The 20,417-nt window shown below is 36.2% G+C and overlaps 3 protein-coding genes across 3 annotated transcripts in view; 1 reads left to right on the plus strand and 2 right to left on the minus strand.

Moving 5' to 3' along the window:
* The first annotated feature begins 967 nt into the window (after positions 1–967).
* On the plus strand, positions 968–9,982 carry LOC145766511 (complement component receptor 1-like protein). Its single transcript, XM_082578237.1, has 13 exons — positions 968–1,007; positions 1,396–1,593; positions 2,513–2,710; positions 3,382–3,585; positions 4,735–4,926; positions 6,100–6,288; positions 6,595–6,780; positions 7,032–7,220; positions 7,527–7,730; positions 8,059–8,334; positions 8,647–8,850; positions 9,139–9,339; positions 9,702–9,982. The coding sequence occupies exons 1-13, from the start codon at positions 968–970 to the stop codon at positions 9,980–9,982; spliced, it is 2,562 nt and encodes an 853-aa protein (XP_082434363.1).
* A 3,908-nt stretch (positions 9,983–13,890) lies between these two features.
* On the minus strand, positions 13,891–16,233 carry LOC145766512 (C4b-binding protein-like). The gene is made up of 5 exons (XM_082578238.1): positions 16,221–16,233; positions 15,792–15,902; positions 15,526–15,702; positions 14,636–14,812; positions 13,891–14,150 (listed from the first exon to the last, which is right to left on the minus strand). Exons 1-5 carry the CDS (start codon positions 16,231–16,233, stop codon positions 13,891–13,893), a joined length of 738 nt encoding a protein of 245 aa, XP_082434364.1.
* Positions 16,234–17,137: 904 nt separating this feature from the next.
* The window catches only part of LOC145766513 (complement factor H-like), a 31,232-nt gene continuing 27,952 nt past the window's right edge, over positions 17,138–20,417 (minus strand). Inside the window, exons 23-28 of the mRNA XM_082578239.1 lie at positions 19,903–20,229; positions 19,362–19,550; positions 18,634–18,831; positions 18,014–18,202; positions 17,526–17,585; positions 17,138–17,331 (exon numbers count right to left, since the gene is read on the minus strand). Of these exons, the coding sequence (XP_082434365.1) occupies positions 17,138–17,331; positions 17,526–17,585; positions 18,014–18,202; positions 18,634–18,831; positions 19,362–19,550; positions 19,903–20,229 (1,157 nt within the window). The remainder of the gene's footprint in view (positions 17,332–17,525; positions 17,586–18,013; positions 18,203–18,633; positions 18,832–19,361; positions 19,551–19,902; positions 20,230–20,417) is intronic.

Consider the following 20,417-nt stretch of genomic DNA (forward strand, 5'->3'; position numbering starts at 1 on the left):
GCCCTGTGAGTTTAACATGCAACAGGAACAAATGGGGGTCACCGCCTGTTTGTCAAAGTAAGTGACTATGCGTATTTATCCAGCCAGCAAGCATTCCAAGGCTAGAAGCTTAAGTTTAAATGATGTATTAGTCTTAATATTTCTATTTTCCTGCACCCTTTCGTTATAATAATATTGCAATTGAATACTTTAAGTGCATATTATAGATAGTATTTGTTGAAAGCACTTTAATAAAATCACTAAATCCAAGCTTTCAAAAAATATTAGGCTACTCTTTTTTGCGTGCATTGAAAGACACTTTTTCTGTAACCTACGTAGATTTTCGTCACATTTTCCTAGAGCGTTTTAGTAACTAAGACAAGGGGACTTATGTTATCCTTGCTTGGACAAGTTTGACTGAGGTAACAAATGTCAACCGAGTGAATGAACTAGTCAGCCTACCATTAAGTAGCTATACTTTCCAATGAAGCACTTTAGACTTCCATCATAAGGTTTCTTTATTTTAAATTTAAGAAGCAAAGAGGGATTTGATATAAATTACAATAAAACAAGCTTTATAGTAAAAAAAATGGATTAAATCTTATGCTCGTTTGATATTTTCCTTGTGTTTGTGATATTAGTCGTGACATTTTGTGCAGAGGCTAAATTTATTCTTAATGGTATTTTTTATCTTTTAGAGAAAGTGATATGTCCACATCGAACCCCGTCACAAAATACAAAGTATGTCCAAACGCAACTGGGCATCACAAAATGGTACTCCGGGGCCATCGCTAGATTTCGGTGTGACCATTTGTTCCAAATGTCTGGAAATGGACAATCGCGTTGTCTCAGGTCTGGCCGATGGTCATCGCCAATTCCGAGTTGTTCACGTAAGCGACCGATAAGTGTTTCTACTAAACAGTACAATATAAACCATTTATATCTGAAAAAACATAAAAAAATTGAGTTGAAAATGTAAAGTTTTAAAATGACTGAGGTCACTGGTCTTGCTACATTTCAATGCATAAGTGAGATTGTTTTGCAAAGGCTTAGAGCTGTTTTATTAACAGATGTTTTGTCATAAATTATCAAGTTTGCAAAAGATTAGCCTCCAAACTGAAATGAAACCTCAGGTAGATTTTAAGCCAATCAACCATGAAAGCTTGAGTTGTTCGAAGGTTTCTTTTTTAATCGAAATAAAATTGATAAAAATAACTTTCATTTGAAGCATAACAGAAAGGCACTAAACCAATAAGTTTTTGTCTAAAAGACAAGCAATTCTGGATTTTGAAATAGTACGTTTAAAATATTCTGTGGCAACAGCTCCACTGGTCCCATTGACGGGTAGGGAAAATTTGATAAACAATATCTTATTTTCAATGTGTTTTGTTGATTGATGCTCTAATGTTCACACAGAACAGCAGAGAGATCCTTATGGATGCAACAGACCAAGAAATCCAAAAAACGGAAAAATCCGCTCTTATCCAAGCGAACGAAATTGGTTTTCCGACGGACACTTTGTCCGTTATCAATGCAATTCTGGCTTTATTTTGTCCGGACATCCGCGCGTCACTTGCACAGGAGGGCACTGGAATAGTGCGCCAACTTGTGGAGGTAAATAATTGCATTCTCTTTTGAAAGAAATGCAGCTGGATTTTTCTTTATTTCAATTAAAACAAAAAAGTCAAATTAGGCCTAATGAAAAAACTTTAAATCGAGTATTTCTGGGCAACGCTCCTTTCTTGCCAAGACAAAGCAATTTGTCAACTGCATATGAAGAAAAACGTTACAAAGAAAAATTAAATTTTGCTGTACCGAAAATACAAGCGATACCTTTGAACTATACTCTACATAAATTCTTATAATTGGAAATGTCCTAACAAGTCGATGCTGCAAAAAGGTTATGGTGCTGCGCCGAAAACTTTAGATTTTTTTAAAACTGATTATAATTTTGTTTAGTGCGTCTAAATAGAATAACGATAAATCCGGTTATGTTACTTCAAATATACAACAAAGTAAATTATCTACCAAAGCGTTATCTGTTGTTGCTCCACAGCACCGAATGTTGTTTGGCCACTATCAGTTTCATTTTTGCATTGTTGTTACTTGCAATTGCGATAATCATGCGTCCGCTTTAAGCTTATCGCGGTTGTTGTGATGGATCTCATTGCGTTACCAAGCAGTGACAACGGCTGAAGGACGATCGGAATATAGTTCTTACGCTTTCGTAACGAACACAAAATAAAATAGATTTACTAGTTTTTTACAGTAGGCCTAATACTCAACAAAGAATTCAATCAATGTCATGTTTGGAAGTTTTTAGTACAACCCCAAAACGAATCAAACTCCAGTAACCGGTCGCCACTGACCTTGTGATAATAATAAATTCTTTTGCCCCAGTTGGGTGCAATAGAAAGCCAATAAAAAGTCTCCATAATTGGCCATTTTCAGTCATTTCTCGTAGTTCATTCGGACTGCGTTCTGTAAGGGATCCAATTCTTCGTATGACCTTATGTGTTTTGTTTATTGTCAGTGGCTCCGAGATTGAACTGCACACACCGGCCACCACCTTCTCATGGCAGATACTCTAGAAATCAAGCTGGAAAGAAGGTTTGGTTTGTGGATGACATAGCTTACTTCAGTTGTGCCCGTGGCTATAATCTTCTGGGAAGAAAGCGATCGAGATGCCAAAAGAATAGGAAGTGGACAACTCCTGTGCCAGTTTGTATAAGTAAGATCAACAACCTAGAAAAACTTGATTTTACATTTGTATTTATAAATGTTGTTTATTTATTTTGTAACCTATTTATAGTATGACCACTTGCTTTCACCTCTCTTGGCCTTGAACTGCAGTGCAGACACGTTATTTATTTATTTGATTGGATTGCAGGATTATATTGTAACCTAACTGTTATGGAGAATCATTGTTGTATTTAGAATTCTATTGAAAAAAGTACAAAAATAAGTTTGTCACGAACTGTAGACTTGCAAAACTTGTTTCCATCTTTCAAATTATCACTAACCAATTTGTTCTACCAACCAGTAGTATCACTATAAAATGAGAAATGAATTTTTGACTATATCAGTAATTTTTCAACCACAAACAGTTGCGTCTAAATTATATTGATCTCAAACTCAAAAGCCACATGTATGTTAACTTTTAAAACAAAATATGCCAATTTACAATGGATATTATTTGTCAAAAGGCAGATATGTTATTTCAGTTTCATATCATTGCGATAAGTTTCATGCCTATCAATTGTTTTTTTGAAAAAAGCCATAGTTAAATTTTATTCAGTTTTGTATTAGGTTGATTTTGTTTAAAATTCATTGCAAAGTGGGGTAACGCTGTGATTTTGTTTATTAATCATTAAATATAACATTACGTTTTTTTATCATCAGATCCTCCAAGAGAATCCTTATCTTGTCGACTACCGAAATCACCAAACAGGTCTAATGGAGAAGTAATATTTCTCCTTCCCATTAAATTTCGTTTCTTTGATGGAGAGTTTATCAAATTTAAATGCAGGGAAGGGTACGGCGTTGATGGGGATGCAACATTAAAATGTGATAACGGAGCTTGGACTAGTGAACCTAAATGCAAACGTGAGTCACCAAATGCTAAAAACAAAATCAACAAAAGTTGAGACATTGTGGTATAAAAAAGTGGTTCCGTACTCAATTACTGAGCTTCGGGGAATAAGAAGATAAAATTCTTATCACACTGGGCCTTCGACACTAACGAGAATAAGATGGCCAGTTCCTTTCTCTCGGCCGCATTTTCTTCAGCAACATGCTCACTCAACTTATTACACCCTGTGTAGAGGTGTGCATTTTTATGTAGCTCTGTATTAGTCACAGATGCATTGCTCTTGCACAAAGTAAAAGTAGCTGCATGCATAGGCAACTGAGTATACATCATACAAATTTAATATGCTGTATAATAATGTTTAAAATATAACATATAGTTGATTATACAATATATAAAAGAAAAATTATTGATAAAAAAGCAAACTTAAATGGTAATAAAGTTATTTTTGTCCTTTGCACTGCTTAAGTTTGAAGAAATTGTAGTTCGTTAACTTTGTATAATCACCATTGCAATCTCTTATGCTCAAAGATGTTGCCCATTCGAAGTATTTCGTTTTGTTAAAACGTATATTTACTGGTTGTGGCTATATTTAGTTTAAAAAAATGCGATTTTGCTACATTGTTAACTCGAACTGAGAGAAACGATATTTTAAATTACCGTTCATAGGTTTGGTAGTGTCCAGCACAAAGGGTTGAAAATAAGCTATTTCGACTACTGGTCTCGACGGAAAATTCCTTGTTTTAATTTTCTTTTGATTTCGAATAAAAAATATAAAGTATAGAAAATATGAAAAACAATATATAAATTAAAACATTTTGTTTACCAGCAGTCCTACTTAACCTCGGATTCGAAAGTGTTTGCATGTTGATATGACGTGTTATCAGCTCAAACGTTTCAAGCACATGTTCTTTTGTTGGCGTTGAAAGTTTGTTTGTTGGATTTTCTACGGAAACTATACAATAACATTATTAAGGACCTTCTGATGATCACCCTTTTAGGGTGAAACAGGCTGCACAGATTTAGGTAGCAATTAGGATATATTTGATGTAATTTGCTCTACTTGACTTTCTTGCTTAGTATTGAGCACTTTCTGTAGTATTAATAGCATTTATTGTTTAAATCTTTCAAATACATGACCTTCTAAAATCAAAGTTTTGTTCAAGAACTCTCACGATGTAGTCATCAACTTCCTCCTTCGAACGGAAATTACGTGGGAAGTCAAATAAACAAGACGACATGGTACGCCGGTGAAGTCGCACTGTTCGAATGTGCGCAAGGTTATACCATTGCTGGAAGGCAGAAAATAACTTGCCGAGCTAACAACTTGTGGTCAGATACAGTTCCTAGATGTACTAGTAAGTAAGTGTGACTGACTGCATTGTCATCATCATCCGTTCAGTCGTTTACGACTCTCGGTCACTCTATACGTCATCTTTCTCCACATCTCTCGATCCCACGCAGCCTCCTTCAATTCATGCACTCCCATGCCACTGTCATTTACAATCGTGTCAAGCCATCTTGTTTTCGGGCGCCCCCTTCCTCTTCTTCCGCTCACCAAACCAAGCATGATGTCTTTTTCCATTGATTTGCTTCTCATTATGTGGCCAAAATATGAAAGTTTCTGCCTGACGATTCTAGCTTCTAGGGACATGTCCGGTTTAATTTGTTCAAGAATTTTCTCGTTTGTCATTTTGGCTGTCCAAGGAACACGCAGTAACCTTCTCCAACACCACAATTCAAATGCGTCAATCTTTCTTCTGTCTGCTTTGTTCATCGTCCATGTTTCGCATCCGTAAGTTGCAATTGGGAATATTATAGTTTTGATCAGCTTCTTTTTTGTTTCTAACTTTATATCCTTGCTCTTCCAAATGCTATTCATTCCAACAAATGCATTTCTTCCCAGCGCTATTCTTCTCCTTATCTCTGGTGAGTTATTAGAATCCCAGCTTATTTTTGAGCCTAAAAATATGAATTCATTCACTGTTTCAATTTCTTGATTTTCGATCTTGATGTTTATGTTATCTGCTTTACCAGTTGTTATAATTTTTGTTTTTTTGATGTTGAGTTTCAATCCAGCCCTTTCACTTTCCTTTTTCACTTTGATGATTAAGTCTTCAAGATCTTGTGCGTTCTCGGCCAAAAGGGTAGTGTCATCTGCATATCTCAAGTTGTTTATAATTCTGCCACCGATTTTCACTCCTATATTGGAATTACTCAACCCTGCTCTCCTCATGACCATTTCTGTGTACATATTAAATAAGCTGAGACTGCATTGTATCAGCTTATTTAATCCTGCTGAACTATGTCTTTTCTGTGAAATCTTAATACATCAAATATGACTCACGCCATGTAGAAAATATGTTCTTTTTTGCAAAATTAGCCTACAAAAGATTGTTTTGCTGCATTGAACTATAATATTGCTTTGAAAAATCTTTGTCTGAATGACTGAACTTGCCATAAAAATCTTTGCGTCGTAAAGTAGCAGCGAGATATTTATTGCTTATGGATTTATAAAAGTTTATTTCTAGAACGAGCGACTTGCCCTCACCGTGACCCCCCTCTGAACGGAAGATATCCCCAGAATCAAAAAGAAAAAACAGTTTGGTTTGCCGGAGAAAGAGCAAGGTTTACTTGCAACTCTGGATTTGCTTTGATCGGCAGCAGCACTATTTGTTCATCAACAGGAGAATGGATCAACCCTGTACCAACGTGCAAGTGTGAGAAACTTTCTCTACTGCATGGAAATCAATTTGCCTAATATGTGTTGTAGAATAATTGTTTATTATCATTATTGTCAATCTGCATTTTACATTGACAATCTACATTATAGGCATTGACAATCTACATATATCCATTTTGAAAACTTAATAATAATAACAATATTTATATAGCGCCGCATCCACTGTCGAACTATGCTCCTGGGCGCTGTACATGACAATGGTGATAATTAATACGAAAAATGTGACCAATAATAACAGGAAAATGTGAGTTCCTTTAAGCTAATAATCTTTCGTTTTTTAAAGATAAAGCTGAGTGCGTAAAAAGACCTGCTCCAAGAAACGGACAAATTGTTGGAAAGAGGAAAATAAAATGGACAGCTCTTGATGTGATTCGTTTTCGATGCAATCGCGGATTTAAACTGCTCGGAAAATCCCGTTCTACTTGTCTTGCCACCGGCTTATGGTCTTCTGATCTCCCAGTTTGCCGAGGTAGAGTACTGACTAAACTTGATGTTAAGGGAGGATCCGACAAGTAGCCTTATAAGGGGGAGGGTGATTTCAACACAATGATATGTAAGTGTAAATTAGTCCGTCCTTGCAAATACACCGTGAATAAAGTTACTTTTGTGTGTTTTAGGAGGGACAATCGCCCTCCCCTGGATCTTCTACTGCTTGCTGCTTAGTGCAGTGAGGTTACTCAACGTTTTGTTGTTTAACACAAATTTATTTTCATCTTTCAGCTTCAAATTGTCGCAGACCTAAGCACCCACAAAACGGTCGAATTATTTCGTCTCCATTTGCCAAGACAAGTTTCCGTCTGAACGAATTTGTAACTTACAAATGTTATGCCAACTATCATGTGGTTGGAATTTCTAAAGTAAAGTGCATCAATGGAAGGTGGAGCCATAAGCCGACTTGTGAGCTTTTAGGTGAGGATGTAGCTATACAAAGGAGTGAAGAAAACTGTCAGTTACATGTAAAATAATCTAGCCTACTGCTGTTTTCTTTGTTGGTATAAATTTAAAAAAGTTTAATTCCAGATATAATTTTTAAAAGTTTTGAAAAAGGTGCTTTGAGAAACTAATATATTCTTCTAGATTTAGCCCACAGTTCTTAAAATGCCTTTACCTCTACAAGTACAACTGTGAGCAACAATTAGATATAGTTTTCAATTTCTTACAGTAAATTTGTTAGCTGTGTCGAAAAGCTATTTCTTAAAGAAGCATGTTTTGTAGGACAAAGAAAAGACTTTCTCACATGTAGAAGGCCTACTAATCCAATAAACGGAAGACTGGAAACTATTCCTAACGGAAAGAAAATATTTTTGGATAGAGAAATCGTCAGATATGTTTGTCGTTCTGGCTTTAGAGTGATTGGTGATCCCAGAGCGACATGCTTCGAAGGAAAATGGAGTCATGAGCCTGCCTGCGTCAAACCACGTGAGATATTTTATGTCCTCGGTGATTTTCAACAACATAATTTAACTATACTTATAAAGCTTCTATTGCAATACCGATCAAATTGCAGCCAAGATAAGCAAAACTAGCGTTTTACGTAAAAACTAATCTACTGTTATAGCCTACCATAAACAACATACTATTATTACTACGAAAAAGTACGTAGCTTAACATCGTTTGCAATGCTTATCAATGCTCTTCATCGTTAGTCGCAACTTTCAGTAGCCTTTTATTAAATAACATTACCATGATATATACTACTTAAAGAGTAAACGAATGCAGTGCTTAAAACTGAACTCAATTTTGATAGTTGGCTTAAGAGCTTTGAGGAAAACACAACCACGAAGACTAAGGCGTCCATCCAATTCACCACCCAAGACAGGAACCAGCGAAAACCAAGTCACATGCTTCCCGCGGCCCCCTCCGCGTAATGGAGATTACAGCAAGAGACAACAAAATAAAAAGTTCTGGGGTGTAGGAGAGATTGCGAGCTTTAAATGCAAGCGTGGTTTCTTGTTGAGTGGAAATAAACGCTCTTCCTGTCATTCGTCTGGAGTTTGGTCTGCAACAGTGCCAATATGTACTCGTAAGTAAATGTGCTTAAAAATCAAGCAGTTGTGTTACTTACCAGAAAAACTAACTTTATAAAATATTTCAGTTGACTAAAAACAATGACTCCAATCCTTACATTTTCGTGTCAGCATGACATTTTAAGCACGTTAACAAAACGTAACATACCATCAGTGTGCTCTAGATGGATATGGAACCAATACCTGATCAATATCTACTTAATCAGCGTTCGATACTCAAATTGTTTCATCACAGGTCTGACGATTTTTATCAAATTGAATTGAAAGCTCTAATCTTCTTTATTTCAAATTTAAGTATTTTGCAACAGGCAAGCGAACTCATCCACCATCTGCTCCTTGCAAGCGTCCTCCAAATCCTCTTAAAGGACGGATAGTGACCATTCCAAGCGCAAAGGAAGTCTTTAAAGATGGAGAGTTTGTTATTTACGCTTGTAAAAACGGGTATACGATAAATACTCGCTCTCTCGCCACCTGCCGAAATGGCAAATGGGATCGCCAGCCCAGGTGTGAAGGTACTGCTCAGCGAATTTAAACGTTTCACCGGAATAATTATTAATTAAAATTCTGTTTTGAAGATCGTTAACTAATTTCTATTGAGCAGTCGAGGATCATGTTTGCATTTGATTGATTAAGTGAAGAATTGGCACGTATTTTTGAATTGATTGCAGTTAATAAGTTATAAATCAAATTAAAAGGAAATATTATACAAGACATCTTTGTGAATCAACTTACAAGATAATTCAAACAAATATAAAACTTTAGTGGATTTAAATTATTAAACGTACAACTTTATTTTTCAGTAAAATTGCCTACCACTTGTCTGCGCCGTCCCCCGCCTCCCAACGGCAGATATTTTAAAATTCACCAAAACAAGACAAAATGGCGAGTAGGTGACGTCACTGGATTCACCTGCGTTGGCGAAGATTACCAACTTATTGGTAGTTCAGTGTCAACCTGTCTAGCTACCGGTCAGTGGTCCAATGACATTCCTACCTGCAAGCGTAAGTATTGATGTGAGCAGCATTGATTGATTAAAATTAACTAATGTGTGAAAAACGTTCAACGTGAGTTTTTGACAGTTGGTTTAACCAGTTTTGTGTTAGTTTTAAAAACTTTATAGGCTATTGCCTCACTCCCGGCGACATATCAGCACTTGTGTAATTCAAATTAACATATTTGCCAAACTGCAGCTTATAGCATAGCCTATCTATTGTGGCATAAACTGGAACCTGGTTGGTTTTCGCTTGCACTTTTCTTACATTTAAAATAATAAACTTAATAATATTTAACAAAACAAATATTTGCATCGAAAATTTGAAGCTGTTTAACGTACGATTTTAAACACTACGTTTAAAATCAACAGATTTCCCAAAAAATGGATGCAAGCGTCCTTTAAATCCTTCCCATGGTGCAATTCATTCATACCCAACCAACAAGATGTTTTTCTCCGACGGAGACGTGGTGCAAGTACAATGCAACAAAGGTTATGCCTTGCCGTTAGAAGTTAGCAATGTGATGAGGTGCAGTGAAAAGAAATGGACTCGGCTGCCTACTTGTAAAGGTGACAAAATAATCATAATCAAGGCTTTTATCGCGTCGACTGCGACAACTTGCAGTGCAGCGATCACAGATGCAACACAATAAACGACAGGAAGCAGCAAAGGGACATATTTACTAGTCATCGAGTCAGGTGCTCCTATTATTTTGGTATGCCTTTAACTGTCTTGCCCCCACATAGTCGCTTGCTCTGGAGTGGTGTTGGTCCGATGTTTTCTTGGGCTTTGCGCAGACGTTCTCACCATATGGCCACGCAGCCGTCAACAGGCTTTGCCTGCATTCATATTTTTAAGTTTGCACTGAACTGGCGATTTAGCCACTGGGTGGATAAAAACGCTTGGCTTCCAACAGCATAATCCTAGTTCGACATCCAAATAAACTGAGTATTGAAAAAACTTCTTTCATCACTGCGCAGTCTGCAATAAATTGAGTAGGCAGATTTACTAGAATGAGAATGATCTGGAAAAACAGCCACACATGAAAAAATTGATAAAAGCTCATCTGAACTTTCAAAACAAGCAAACGAATAAATATCAAGACCGTTTGATTTAAATACGACACGATTTTTTTTCATATACGTAGGCTAAGTCATGTGCTTTGCTTACAACTCTACATTTCCAAATGATTTATTGACTGTAAAATCTCCATTTTTGGAATGAGAAAGCATATTCAGAGGTTTAATTCTGGCAGTTTCTTATGCTTGTAAAGAGAATTTGAATGGTGTTGAGCACTTGTTGAATTTGAAAGCAGGACCAGTCAGCGATGTTTACACCGCAACGTTTCCACTTTTTTAAAAACTATTCCATCTACTTTGCGTACCGCCCATTTGGAGAGCTGTCCATGAAGTACGTTGCTACATTGATTACACACCGTAAACCACACCATGAATGATACCACCATGAACAACGATGTTTTATTCTCCTTTTGCATATCGTACCTCCACGGCCACGCTACAGTTGACCGCTTAAATTTGAACTGTGTTGTTCAAATCAGTGATACTTCGATATTTTGTTTCAGAAACGAAGTGATATGTGAGATGATGATTCAAGAAGAAATTTAATTTCCATTGAAGAAATATTTTTAAACTACAGGAAAAGCCTGCAGAAGGTGAAAAGAAACATCATCTCATACTCTCGTCAATGTAAAAACTATTTACCATTTATTCTGCTTTTTTTCAAGATTGTGAATATAAAATTGAAGTACCGATGCTTTTCTGACAGTAGCGTTTGCAGAAGACGATTTTTGCTGTCAGTAAATATAGGAAGCAGCATGTGCTTAGAATACTGTTACAGACGGGAGCTGACTTTCATTTAATCATTATTATGAGAATCTGAAGTATTTTGGTTTGCGGTGACGTAATTCCAGGGCCGTTGAAAGGATAATTTGGCCCGTTACTAATGAAATCATCGAGCCCCATTTATCCTAAGAATATGCTGTAGTTTGTTCGAGTCTCCTGGCCCATAAAATAATCCAGAGTTCAAAAACAATCCCTGGACCATCCTGTCAACGTCACTGCGTATACCTATTGAGACTGACATGGCAGCAATAGGCTGCAAACCGAGTTGAGAAAACATAACGCACTTGTCCTTTTATAAGGTGTAAAGTTATTGATGTTATATTATTTGTTTTTGTGACGCAATTATTGTTTTCAATGATTCTATTTTTTTTTTTACTTTTTGCTGTTTCTCTCATGACATCACAGCTTATTGTGTGAACTGAAATTTATTTGCTTCTTTAGTTGTTGATATTGTAACATGTAACATAATACATGTAACATACGGAAGAAATACTGTGGTCATATCAACTATTATCAGGGATCTGTGATGATGTTATCCCGACTAGAGTGGGAAGCAAGGCTTCCAGAAACGATTTTTTGTGGTCGAAGCAAAATATTTATGAAATCCTAAATCTAGTTTGCAAAGTTTTTGTCTGGTGCAAAATTTGCAGAAAAAAAGGTTTTTACTTGAAATCGAAACAAAACAACAATTTTTCGTGGAAAAAAATAAGAAGTTTTAAGTTTCTAAATACTATTGTTGTAAAAAGCCGGATTTATTTATTATTTATTTGCATCAGACAAAGCTGTCCATATCTAAAACAATAAAATAATACACAAACTGCAAATGCACAAAAATGACAGAGAACTGCCTTTGATGTCGTCAGTTTAAGAGCTCACTGAACATTATCCATCACAAATACAATGATAGTTGGAAGAATTGAAAGTATGCAAAACGACATGAACAATCGGATAACATCAAAAGTCTGATATAAAGCGATTTGAGGAATGATATAACGATCGATGAACGAAAGTATGTTTTTCGTAAATAAAGAGTGCTATATTATACATCAAACATCATCGCAAAGAATATGAAGTTAACCACTTTCGTCATCATATTGACTCTGGACATCATTTGTAAATGTATGTTGTTGAGGTTTAAAAGTAATAATACAATCGAAATTGACAATATGATAATAATAAACAATTACAAAAATAAAAACTTTCCATTGAAAAATTCGTGTTTCTTTTATTTCGAATCTGCAAAGATGAAAATATTGATTAAAAGTCATCAACGCCTAAAGCAGGCTTGGGTTACTTAATGACGTGATGTTTACAAAAAAGTATTTGCTACTTCGAAAACTCGTTGATAAATTGTTGAATACTTTGAAAATTAGATTACTTTAATCAAAAGTGGGAAAAGCTTTCTGGATAATTAATCAATAAACCAATTAAAAATGTAACTTTTTGTTTCTTTTGGTCTGGTTATTCTGACGAGTAGTGAATGAGATGAGTTGTACTAGTTGTAGGCTAGACGAAAACCGTTTTTTTACTACAAAAATTTTTATTGAAATACTATTGTGAATGATAGCCTTGCCAAAGGATTTTACTTAGGCTTTGGCTTTTGACTTAAGAAAAAGATATTGATTTGTTTTACGTATTAGATTACTTTAAGAAATCAATTCCAAAACAAAACATACAAAAATTTTCATCAAATTATAAGATTTCTTGAACAGAGTTTTTACAAAATTATAAAGAAGACGTGAGTTGTTCTGTATCACTGAAGATAAAGTAAAAAGTTTTAAATTAAAAGTCTCATTTGCAAAAATAGCAAGGAAGAAATGCATAGACATGTGCATTGGAGGATATGCTAAACAAAAAAGAAATTTACATAGAAGAATTGAATGGCACAAACTATAAGGAAGACGAATGTACACATCTACGCAAAAGTAAACAATTGAATACAAGGTGCAGCTATGTACTGCGAAATTGAAAATATATTATATATATAAGTAAAACAGATTACGGTATTTGAACAATTTTACACTCTTACATGAACGGTGGTGCGTTTTTCCGATACACTCAGTGTTGTAGTCACTACAGCAATCATTGTAGATAGAGCATTCTGAGTCACACGTGCACCCATTGACATCGACCATGCTGCAATGGTTCTTGCAAGACCCGAGCGTCGCTTCAGCACCTGCAAAAACCGATGCTGAAATCTTAGTAGGTTGCAGTCGGCAATGATGCTTTCACCAAATATATGAGCAATCTACGCGTTCCTTATTTGTAAAGATAGAGCTATACAAATATTTCATTTTGCACACACCTAAAATCTTTTATTTTGCACAGAAAATTTTTTATCATATTTTAGATGCACATTTAAATTAACATAAGCTAATTTTAAATAATATTATACATTAATTGAAGGTGAAGGCAAGGTTATCGGCAAACACACACAACGGAAACACTTGATAGAGTCCGCAAGGTAGTTATTCAATCACATAATCTGTATTTACGCTTGAATCCCATTTTTGTATAAAGGTTTAAAGCTGAACCACAGCGACCTTTAGGTTTATACACAGGTCTTGTCAACCTGCAAATCTATGATGATGACTTGAAATGCATTTCATCCAAGACCATGTTTATCAGCTACTCCCGGACTACTATCTTGTACTAGCAATTCTGACTGCGGTCAAGCGTTGCGATCAAGCGTGTTACATCAGCCTCTGATCAAGTTTGAAGCCTGCACGTTGGCATGGCCTGTGCACGTAGGTGGGTCATGGGATGAACAATTGAACATACGTTGGCAGCTTGGTACGTCATACTGCCAGGTTCCGTCCATCTGGCAAGTGGAACGAGATTCTCCAACAAGGTTGAAGCCTTTTGCACAGCTGATCATAGCGACATCCCCAGCAAACCATTCCCGTTGGTAGTTTTTGAATCTGCCATTTCCAGGAGGATTGCGAGCTGGACAGGACCCTATATGAAAAAAAAAATTTTTGATAGAACATTTGTTAAATTCTAATTGACAGAGAATCGTAGTTAAGTACTTTCAGGATTATTGGAAATTAGACAAATAAAGCAAGAACTCTGTGAAAACGAATGAACAGCGTTGCGAAACATTAGTTCAGTCTTAGGGTGTGGGCTACTCTGCAATTATTATGAGATTGTTTTTTCGGCATTTGAAAGAGGGGCACTACCAAGTTTCAAACCCTGCTCTGTTCAATAACGTGTGACATACAGACAGGCAAGCAGTTTTGGAAGAGTTAAAAAAGTATTTTGGGTAAAATAGCTTAAACAGTAAACACTCGAAGAAAAAATACCAGCAAAGGCTATATCAGCGTTGTACGACACGATCCTTTATGTGCAAGTATTTTTGGTGAGAAATCATCTCTTCTAGCTCTCCGGCAACTACCACTCCCAGAGACAAATTACCATCTAAAATGAGTATAAGCCATACGTACGTCTGCAGAAAGGCACGTGGCTCCATCTTCCGTTGCGGCAAAGCACTTGCGCATCTTCAGATATCCCGTAGTTGCTATTGCACATGTAAGTTGCTGACTCACCATCAGCAAAAATTCGCTTATTTACAGGACGAATAACACCAGATGCCGGAGCCGCGGGACGAATGCATCCAGTTTCTGTGACAAAATCATTAAACATTTAGCCTAATGTTTCTGGTCAGTCAAGTGTAGTAAGAATTAATAATGATATCCACATTGTTCGCCCATCAGGTTATAGGCTCACCAGAATCGCACCATTAAATCTTGTTGGCTGGTGTGGAGGATACACCGGTATGGTAAACGAAAATCAATGCTCGTTGTCCTACAATAAGCACTCAGCCTTGTGCTGACTCCATAGGCTAGATTGCTTCTTCTACACATTTACCCTAAGTTTGGTTGCATCGTAAAACATAATCAAAACTTACGACCCGAAAGTGGATGTTATTTAAAGTTCCATGATAACAGCAGACTGTAACCTACGATAATAACTCCAAAATACTGCATAAGGTTACCTGAACAGCCTAAGCTTTTGTCATGCTTTTCTAACATTTTAACCAGTCTCATATGCCCCAGTACAATTTTTAAAACGATGCTTTAACAAAAGCAGTAGGAAACGACTTTATCAATACTTGAGCATAAATAACTCAAAATATGGGCTCGTTTTTTCACTGTGAGAAATAAAATAATTTCAATGACTTAGGTCTGTACAAGGCTTGATTGACTGTCCCGTTATGAACTGTTTCATGATTAGATGGCTGTAGCCGACTACACTTTTACAATCAACTACGAAATGCAGGTAGCAATGAATACTCCACTTTTATATAATATATGAATATCAAACGCATTTGTACTTTGGCAAAAAGGAACGTGCGACCATGCCCCATCTCTGCACACCACTCGTGGTTTTCCCACCAAAGTGTAAGCGTAATTACACCTGTAAGTCACGTATTCATTTCTAAAGAATCTTCTTTTTCTTGCAGGAATGATTCTCCCTCGAGAAGGGTTTTGTGGCCGGATGCAGAATCGTACTGTAATAAAAACAAGCAACATCTCGTCAAAATGTCTCAGATGAACTGCGACTTTTCAAAAGAAACATGAAAGCAAAATGTGCATATACCCGACTTAGTAGTTGTTCTTGGAGAAGAGCTAGATGGCCTTTTAGTGGGAGGTACGGTTCTTGGAGGTTCTGTGCTAGGTTCACGTTGTACAGTAAACGTTGCGTCGGATCCTGTGATGAAATATTGTTACTGCTGGGTACAACTTACTTACTGCTATTTAGCAACAGGTTTAATGTAGAGGTAGATAGGGAGAAAGTGTAAGTCCTTATACTTATACCATACTTTTCATAAAAATATCGCTGATATGTAGCGTAATACATTGCACAAACTTAGTCATAACTGCAGATGTAATTTGCGCGTTCAAAAATGTAGAAAACAAAACATATACAGTTGGTTGCTATTGCAATTAAAATATTTTCATAGTAGGCCTACAATTGGAGCTCATGGGAATGTAAATTTTCTTACTTTGACAAAAAGGCACATTAAACCTCCATGTGCCATCTTGTAGGCAGTCTACATAACTGTGGCCATCAATAATGAATCCATCATTACATCGATACCTTGCGATGTCACCAACAAACCACTGAGTTTTACCGACATCCTGGATGTATATTCCATTTTCTGGAGCTTGACGATGAGGACAAGTTACTTGAACTGGAAGCATGAAATCATTATAATGAAGTAAAGCTTTCGTATTAAACTCAAAGTAGAAGATGGAAACCGTCCGGAGATGATGCATGATTGCAGTAAACTTACATATTATGGAAAAGCGGACACGTAAACATAAACAGCATTGTGCACCAAGTTTAAAAAGGGTAAGAATAATCATTCTTAAAGGAAATTATTTCCGCTTTGACTTTGCACGATGAACGCTGAAATCATCAGAACATCACAATCAAGCAAGCACAGCTCACATGGAAGGTCGAGGAATTCTATCAAAAATCAAAAGTTGCAAAAGATGAATACAAATACTTTGTGTTGATTCTGGCACTTTGCTTCAACTGTAGTTTTCGAGTGCTTATAATTTATTTATAGTTTTATTTGAATTAATTGAAGCCACGACTTTTGATTGTAGCTTACTCTGCTTCTGTAAAACTTACTTTCACAGGTTGGCAAAGCAGCCCATCCATTGTTTTGGCAATGTGTCCTTGATTGACCAATTAGCCTGTAGCCAGTATCACATCGAAATGCAACTGTATCTCCTGCAGAAAATGTTCTTTTGTCTCTTGGAGTTGAGAATACGCTACCACCGGGAGGATCCTGTGGGCGATCGCAACCCACTGCAAATTAAAATCATTATTTGCGTTGTAATTATGTTCTACAGCAAAAACTGACACGGAAGATTTATAGCGAATCGCCCCTGAATTGGTTTGTTTTAAGCCCATTGTGATTAAAATTTCACAGATCACGTACTTTGGCATCGAGGGACATCAAATCTCCAAGTTCCATCGTTTCTGCAGTTTGTGTAATCATGTCCAATCAACACAAAGTTAGGATTACACCTGTACCGGGCTATATCCCCAGGTCTCCATATAGTCTTGCCAATATCTTGTATGTAAACTCCATTCACTGGTGGTGGACGATAAGGACATGTGACATCTGTAGAAGATTATTAGGAAAATTAAAAAGCACATCAATGTAAATTTGATGCATACAAGTATTTTCATTCAACTGCCATAAATCTAAAACTTTTTCTCTATTTTAAATCAAATCTTTCAATTTGCTTCATGCGAACATAACTCCTGAATGCTAGAGTAGATCAATGGTTAATAGTTTACTTCGCTGTTTCATACCGCTTTGTCTTTCAGGTACGTTCTTGCCTCCATTGGTTGATGTTTCATCTTTGAGATCAACTATTTTTAAAAGATCAGTATTATAAAAAGTTACAGAACACTTTTAAATCTTGTAGCTTTCATATTTTTCATATCTGTTTTTACAGGAAGGACATTTTAAAAATTTGCGAAGTACTCTCATAACCCGGTTGCTAATCAATTACGACGATTAAACAGATTAAACAAGACAAATGATTAAACAGGTTCGAACATATCAGCCAGATAGAGTATGCTTTTGGCTATCTAACGGTTGCAAGCAATCATTATTCGCTTGGAAATAAGCCGCCATGAGCTAGTTGAAGAATGGTCGCTTTTGGACCATGAAAAGCCAGGGTTCTGAGACAAAAACCAATTAAAAAAAACAATTGATAGGAATCAAAACTTTTTTAAAAACAGGAAGCCTGTCATCAACACACTTGAATTCATTAGTTGAACTGAAAACTACAAACCTTCACAGATAGGTACACTTGCTGACCATATTCCGTTACTCTGGCAGCTCACGTAGTTGCTGCCAATGAGATTAAATCCCAAATTGCATCGAAATTGGGCGGTTTCTCCTGCATACCAAACTGTTTTTTCAGAATTGTCTACGTAAAACCCATTTGTCGGCGGAGTTCGGTGAAAACACGTTGTTGTAGCTGAAAAATAACAAATAATTTTTGTTGTTTGTGCATCAATAAATGAATAAACAAGCACACGAGATTGTGAGATTAAACAAAACTACAGTAGAAAACGCTTTAATTAATTCGCTTGCAAAATGTTCCAAATATTTTTGCGTTGTTGTTTAAACATAGACTCTGACAGTGAACATTTCTTTATCAGAGCCTATCCAAGCTTTTCCTTAATGTTTGAAAATTGAAATGCAGTTGGCGCTATGACAAGAAAACCAATCTTGGTGTCCACTGTCAAACATCTCATCAAGTGTCATGTCAAAGATACAGTTGCATAGCAATGATGAGCATCAAATTATAGCATCTTTTCGAATGTCGGGAAAAATGACGCCAGTTGACTAAATTACAATTAAAATCAAAATTTTCGCTTAAAAAAAAACAACATTGGATCTCCATACGTCTACATTGTGGGATGTATGACCATTTTCCCCCAAAACAGCCTGGTCGCCCGTTGCCATCAACCCTGAAGTTGTCATTGCAAACATATTGAATGAATTCTTCTTCTTCAAAACTTGTTTTTTCTCGTGGCGTGGTTTCAATGTAGCCATTTTGTGGGTTACTTGGAAGTGCACAAGGAGGGTCTTTCACTTTTTTAGCTGTAATTAAACTAGCTTTAAGTTACATATGCTTTGCAAACACGTTCACTATGTGTAATTGTGATTTCCAACAATTTTTAAAGTTAAAATTATTTAAGCCTGCCCTACACCATGAACTTTATGGGTGTTGTAAATTAAAACACAATAATAGCCTACACTGCAAACCAAATTAAAAGCCCACACTTAATGCAACAAGTGTTATACTGATTCATATAAGTTTTTGAATTTCAAAATTGTTTTTGAAAATTTCTATACTGGTTGACGAATATAAAAAACAATAGAAAGTGTAGTATAATTATTTCAAGAACATATTACCCCATTAAAAAAAATCTATAACTTTAGTCTGTCAATCCATGACCGGACCTGCGTCAGTGGTTTAAATAAGCTTCTTTAAGTAGACTATCAAAAACTGCCGGGATTAAACTTTTCAAGAAGCTTTTTAGTCTGAGAACAATGATTCCCACAACCAATGCATCAATCAACCAAATCACCTTTTGAGCTAAAAATCTCAATATGATTACAACATTCACCTTCACAAGTGGGAACAGTTCTGGACCAAACTCCATTAGTTTGACATCTCGGATGATCTCCATTTAAGTAGTAACCTGCTGTACATACGTATCTTGCAACTTCTCCAGCATACCAGATGGTCTTCCCAACCTGATCAGGAGCATATCTTCCTCTTCGTGGAGATGATCGGTGAGCACAAGTAGTTCTTCCTGGAATTGAAAATTGTTTCTAAAAGAGTATGTCAAAAAATGACACCAATGCAGACAGGTTAATGTAACTTAAATTGCTAAACGGAGTTGATAAATACAAGAATGGTACATGTTGCCACAAAATGCAATAATTCTAAACATGAACCATAAATTAATCAAATTATCTTTTTAAAAGTCTACCTCAACAACTCAAAATATTGTTTGACTTTCAGTGAAGATTTAATTTAGCTGAATAAAGTATACCTACATTAATTCAGCCGAACAAGCTAGGCAGATGCAAAGCAAACAATACGAAAATATTTTTGCAGAAACAATAATTGACATTGATTACTACTTTCTATTATTTACTTACTCCGCCTGCACGTTGGAACAGGCGATGACCATCGGCGATTGAATTGACATCGAGATCTGTTTCTTCCAATCAATTTATAATTTGCATTGCACAAAAACCTTGCCACATCTCGTTCATACCACGTCGATTTAACCCTTTGATTTCGAACATAGTTTCCATTTACAGGAGGGGAGCGGTGATTGCAAATAGTTTTCGGAGGTCTTGTAGTTTGCGGTTTCCTTGATTGTGGCTTTTGGGTTGTTGTTCTTTGAGTTGTGCGTGGTCGGGGAGTTACTGATCGTTGAGTTGTTGTTCTTGCTCTTGGTGTGGTGAGTATTCTAGATTCCCCTAAACAGGAAACGTGACAACCATTCACTAATTTACATACAATTTTTTTTCATTAAATGGTTAAAACACATATTGAAAGAAGATGTGGTGTATTTGTCACAAGGAGGACATTGCTGTCTGATTTTGACAACGAGGCATCCATTGGAAGATGGATCGATCTTATTGTGAATCGATACCCACTGCAAAGT

This window comes from Aplidium turbinatum, chromosome 3 (assembly GCF_918807975.1).
Source record: "Aplidium turbinatum chromosome 3, kaAplTurb1.1, whole genome shotgun sequence".
Classification (NCBI taxonomy): Eukaryota; Metazoa; Chordata; class Ascidiacea; order Aplousobranchia; family Polyclinidae; genus Aplidium; species Aplidium turbinatum.

Bases quoted from the DNA above. Each gene is read 5' to 3' on its own strand.
- LOC145766511 (XM_082578237.1), top strand. From the start codon at position 968: ATGACTGAGGTCACTGGTCTTGCTACATTTCAATGCATAA. The intron at 6,781-7,031 runs GTAGAGTACTGA...TTCATCTTTCAG, and splicing joins TGATCTCCCAGTTTGCCGAG to CTTCAAATTGTCGCAGACCT. The intron at 8,851-9,138 runs GTACTGCTCAGC...TTTATTTTTCAG, and splicing joins TCGCCAGCCCAGGTGTGAAG to TAAAATTGCCTACCACTTGT.
- LOC145766512 (XM_082578238.1), bottom strand. The intron at 14,813-15,525 runs GTACAAATGCGT...ATTTTGTCACAG, and splicing joins GCACGTTCCTTTTTGCCAAA to AAACTGGATGCATTCGTCCC. The intron at 14,151-14,635 runs GTACGTATGGCT...TTTTTCATATAG, and splicing joins CCACGTGCCTTTCTGCAGAC to GGTCCTGTCCAGCTCGCAAT.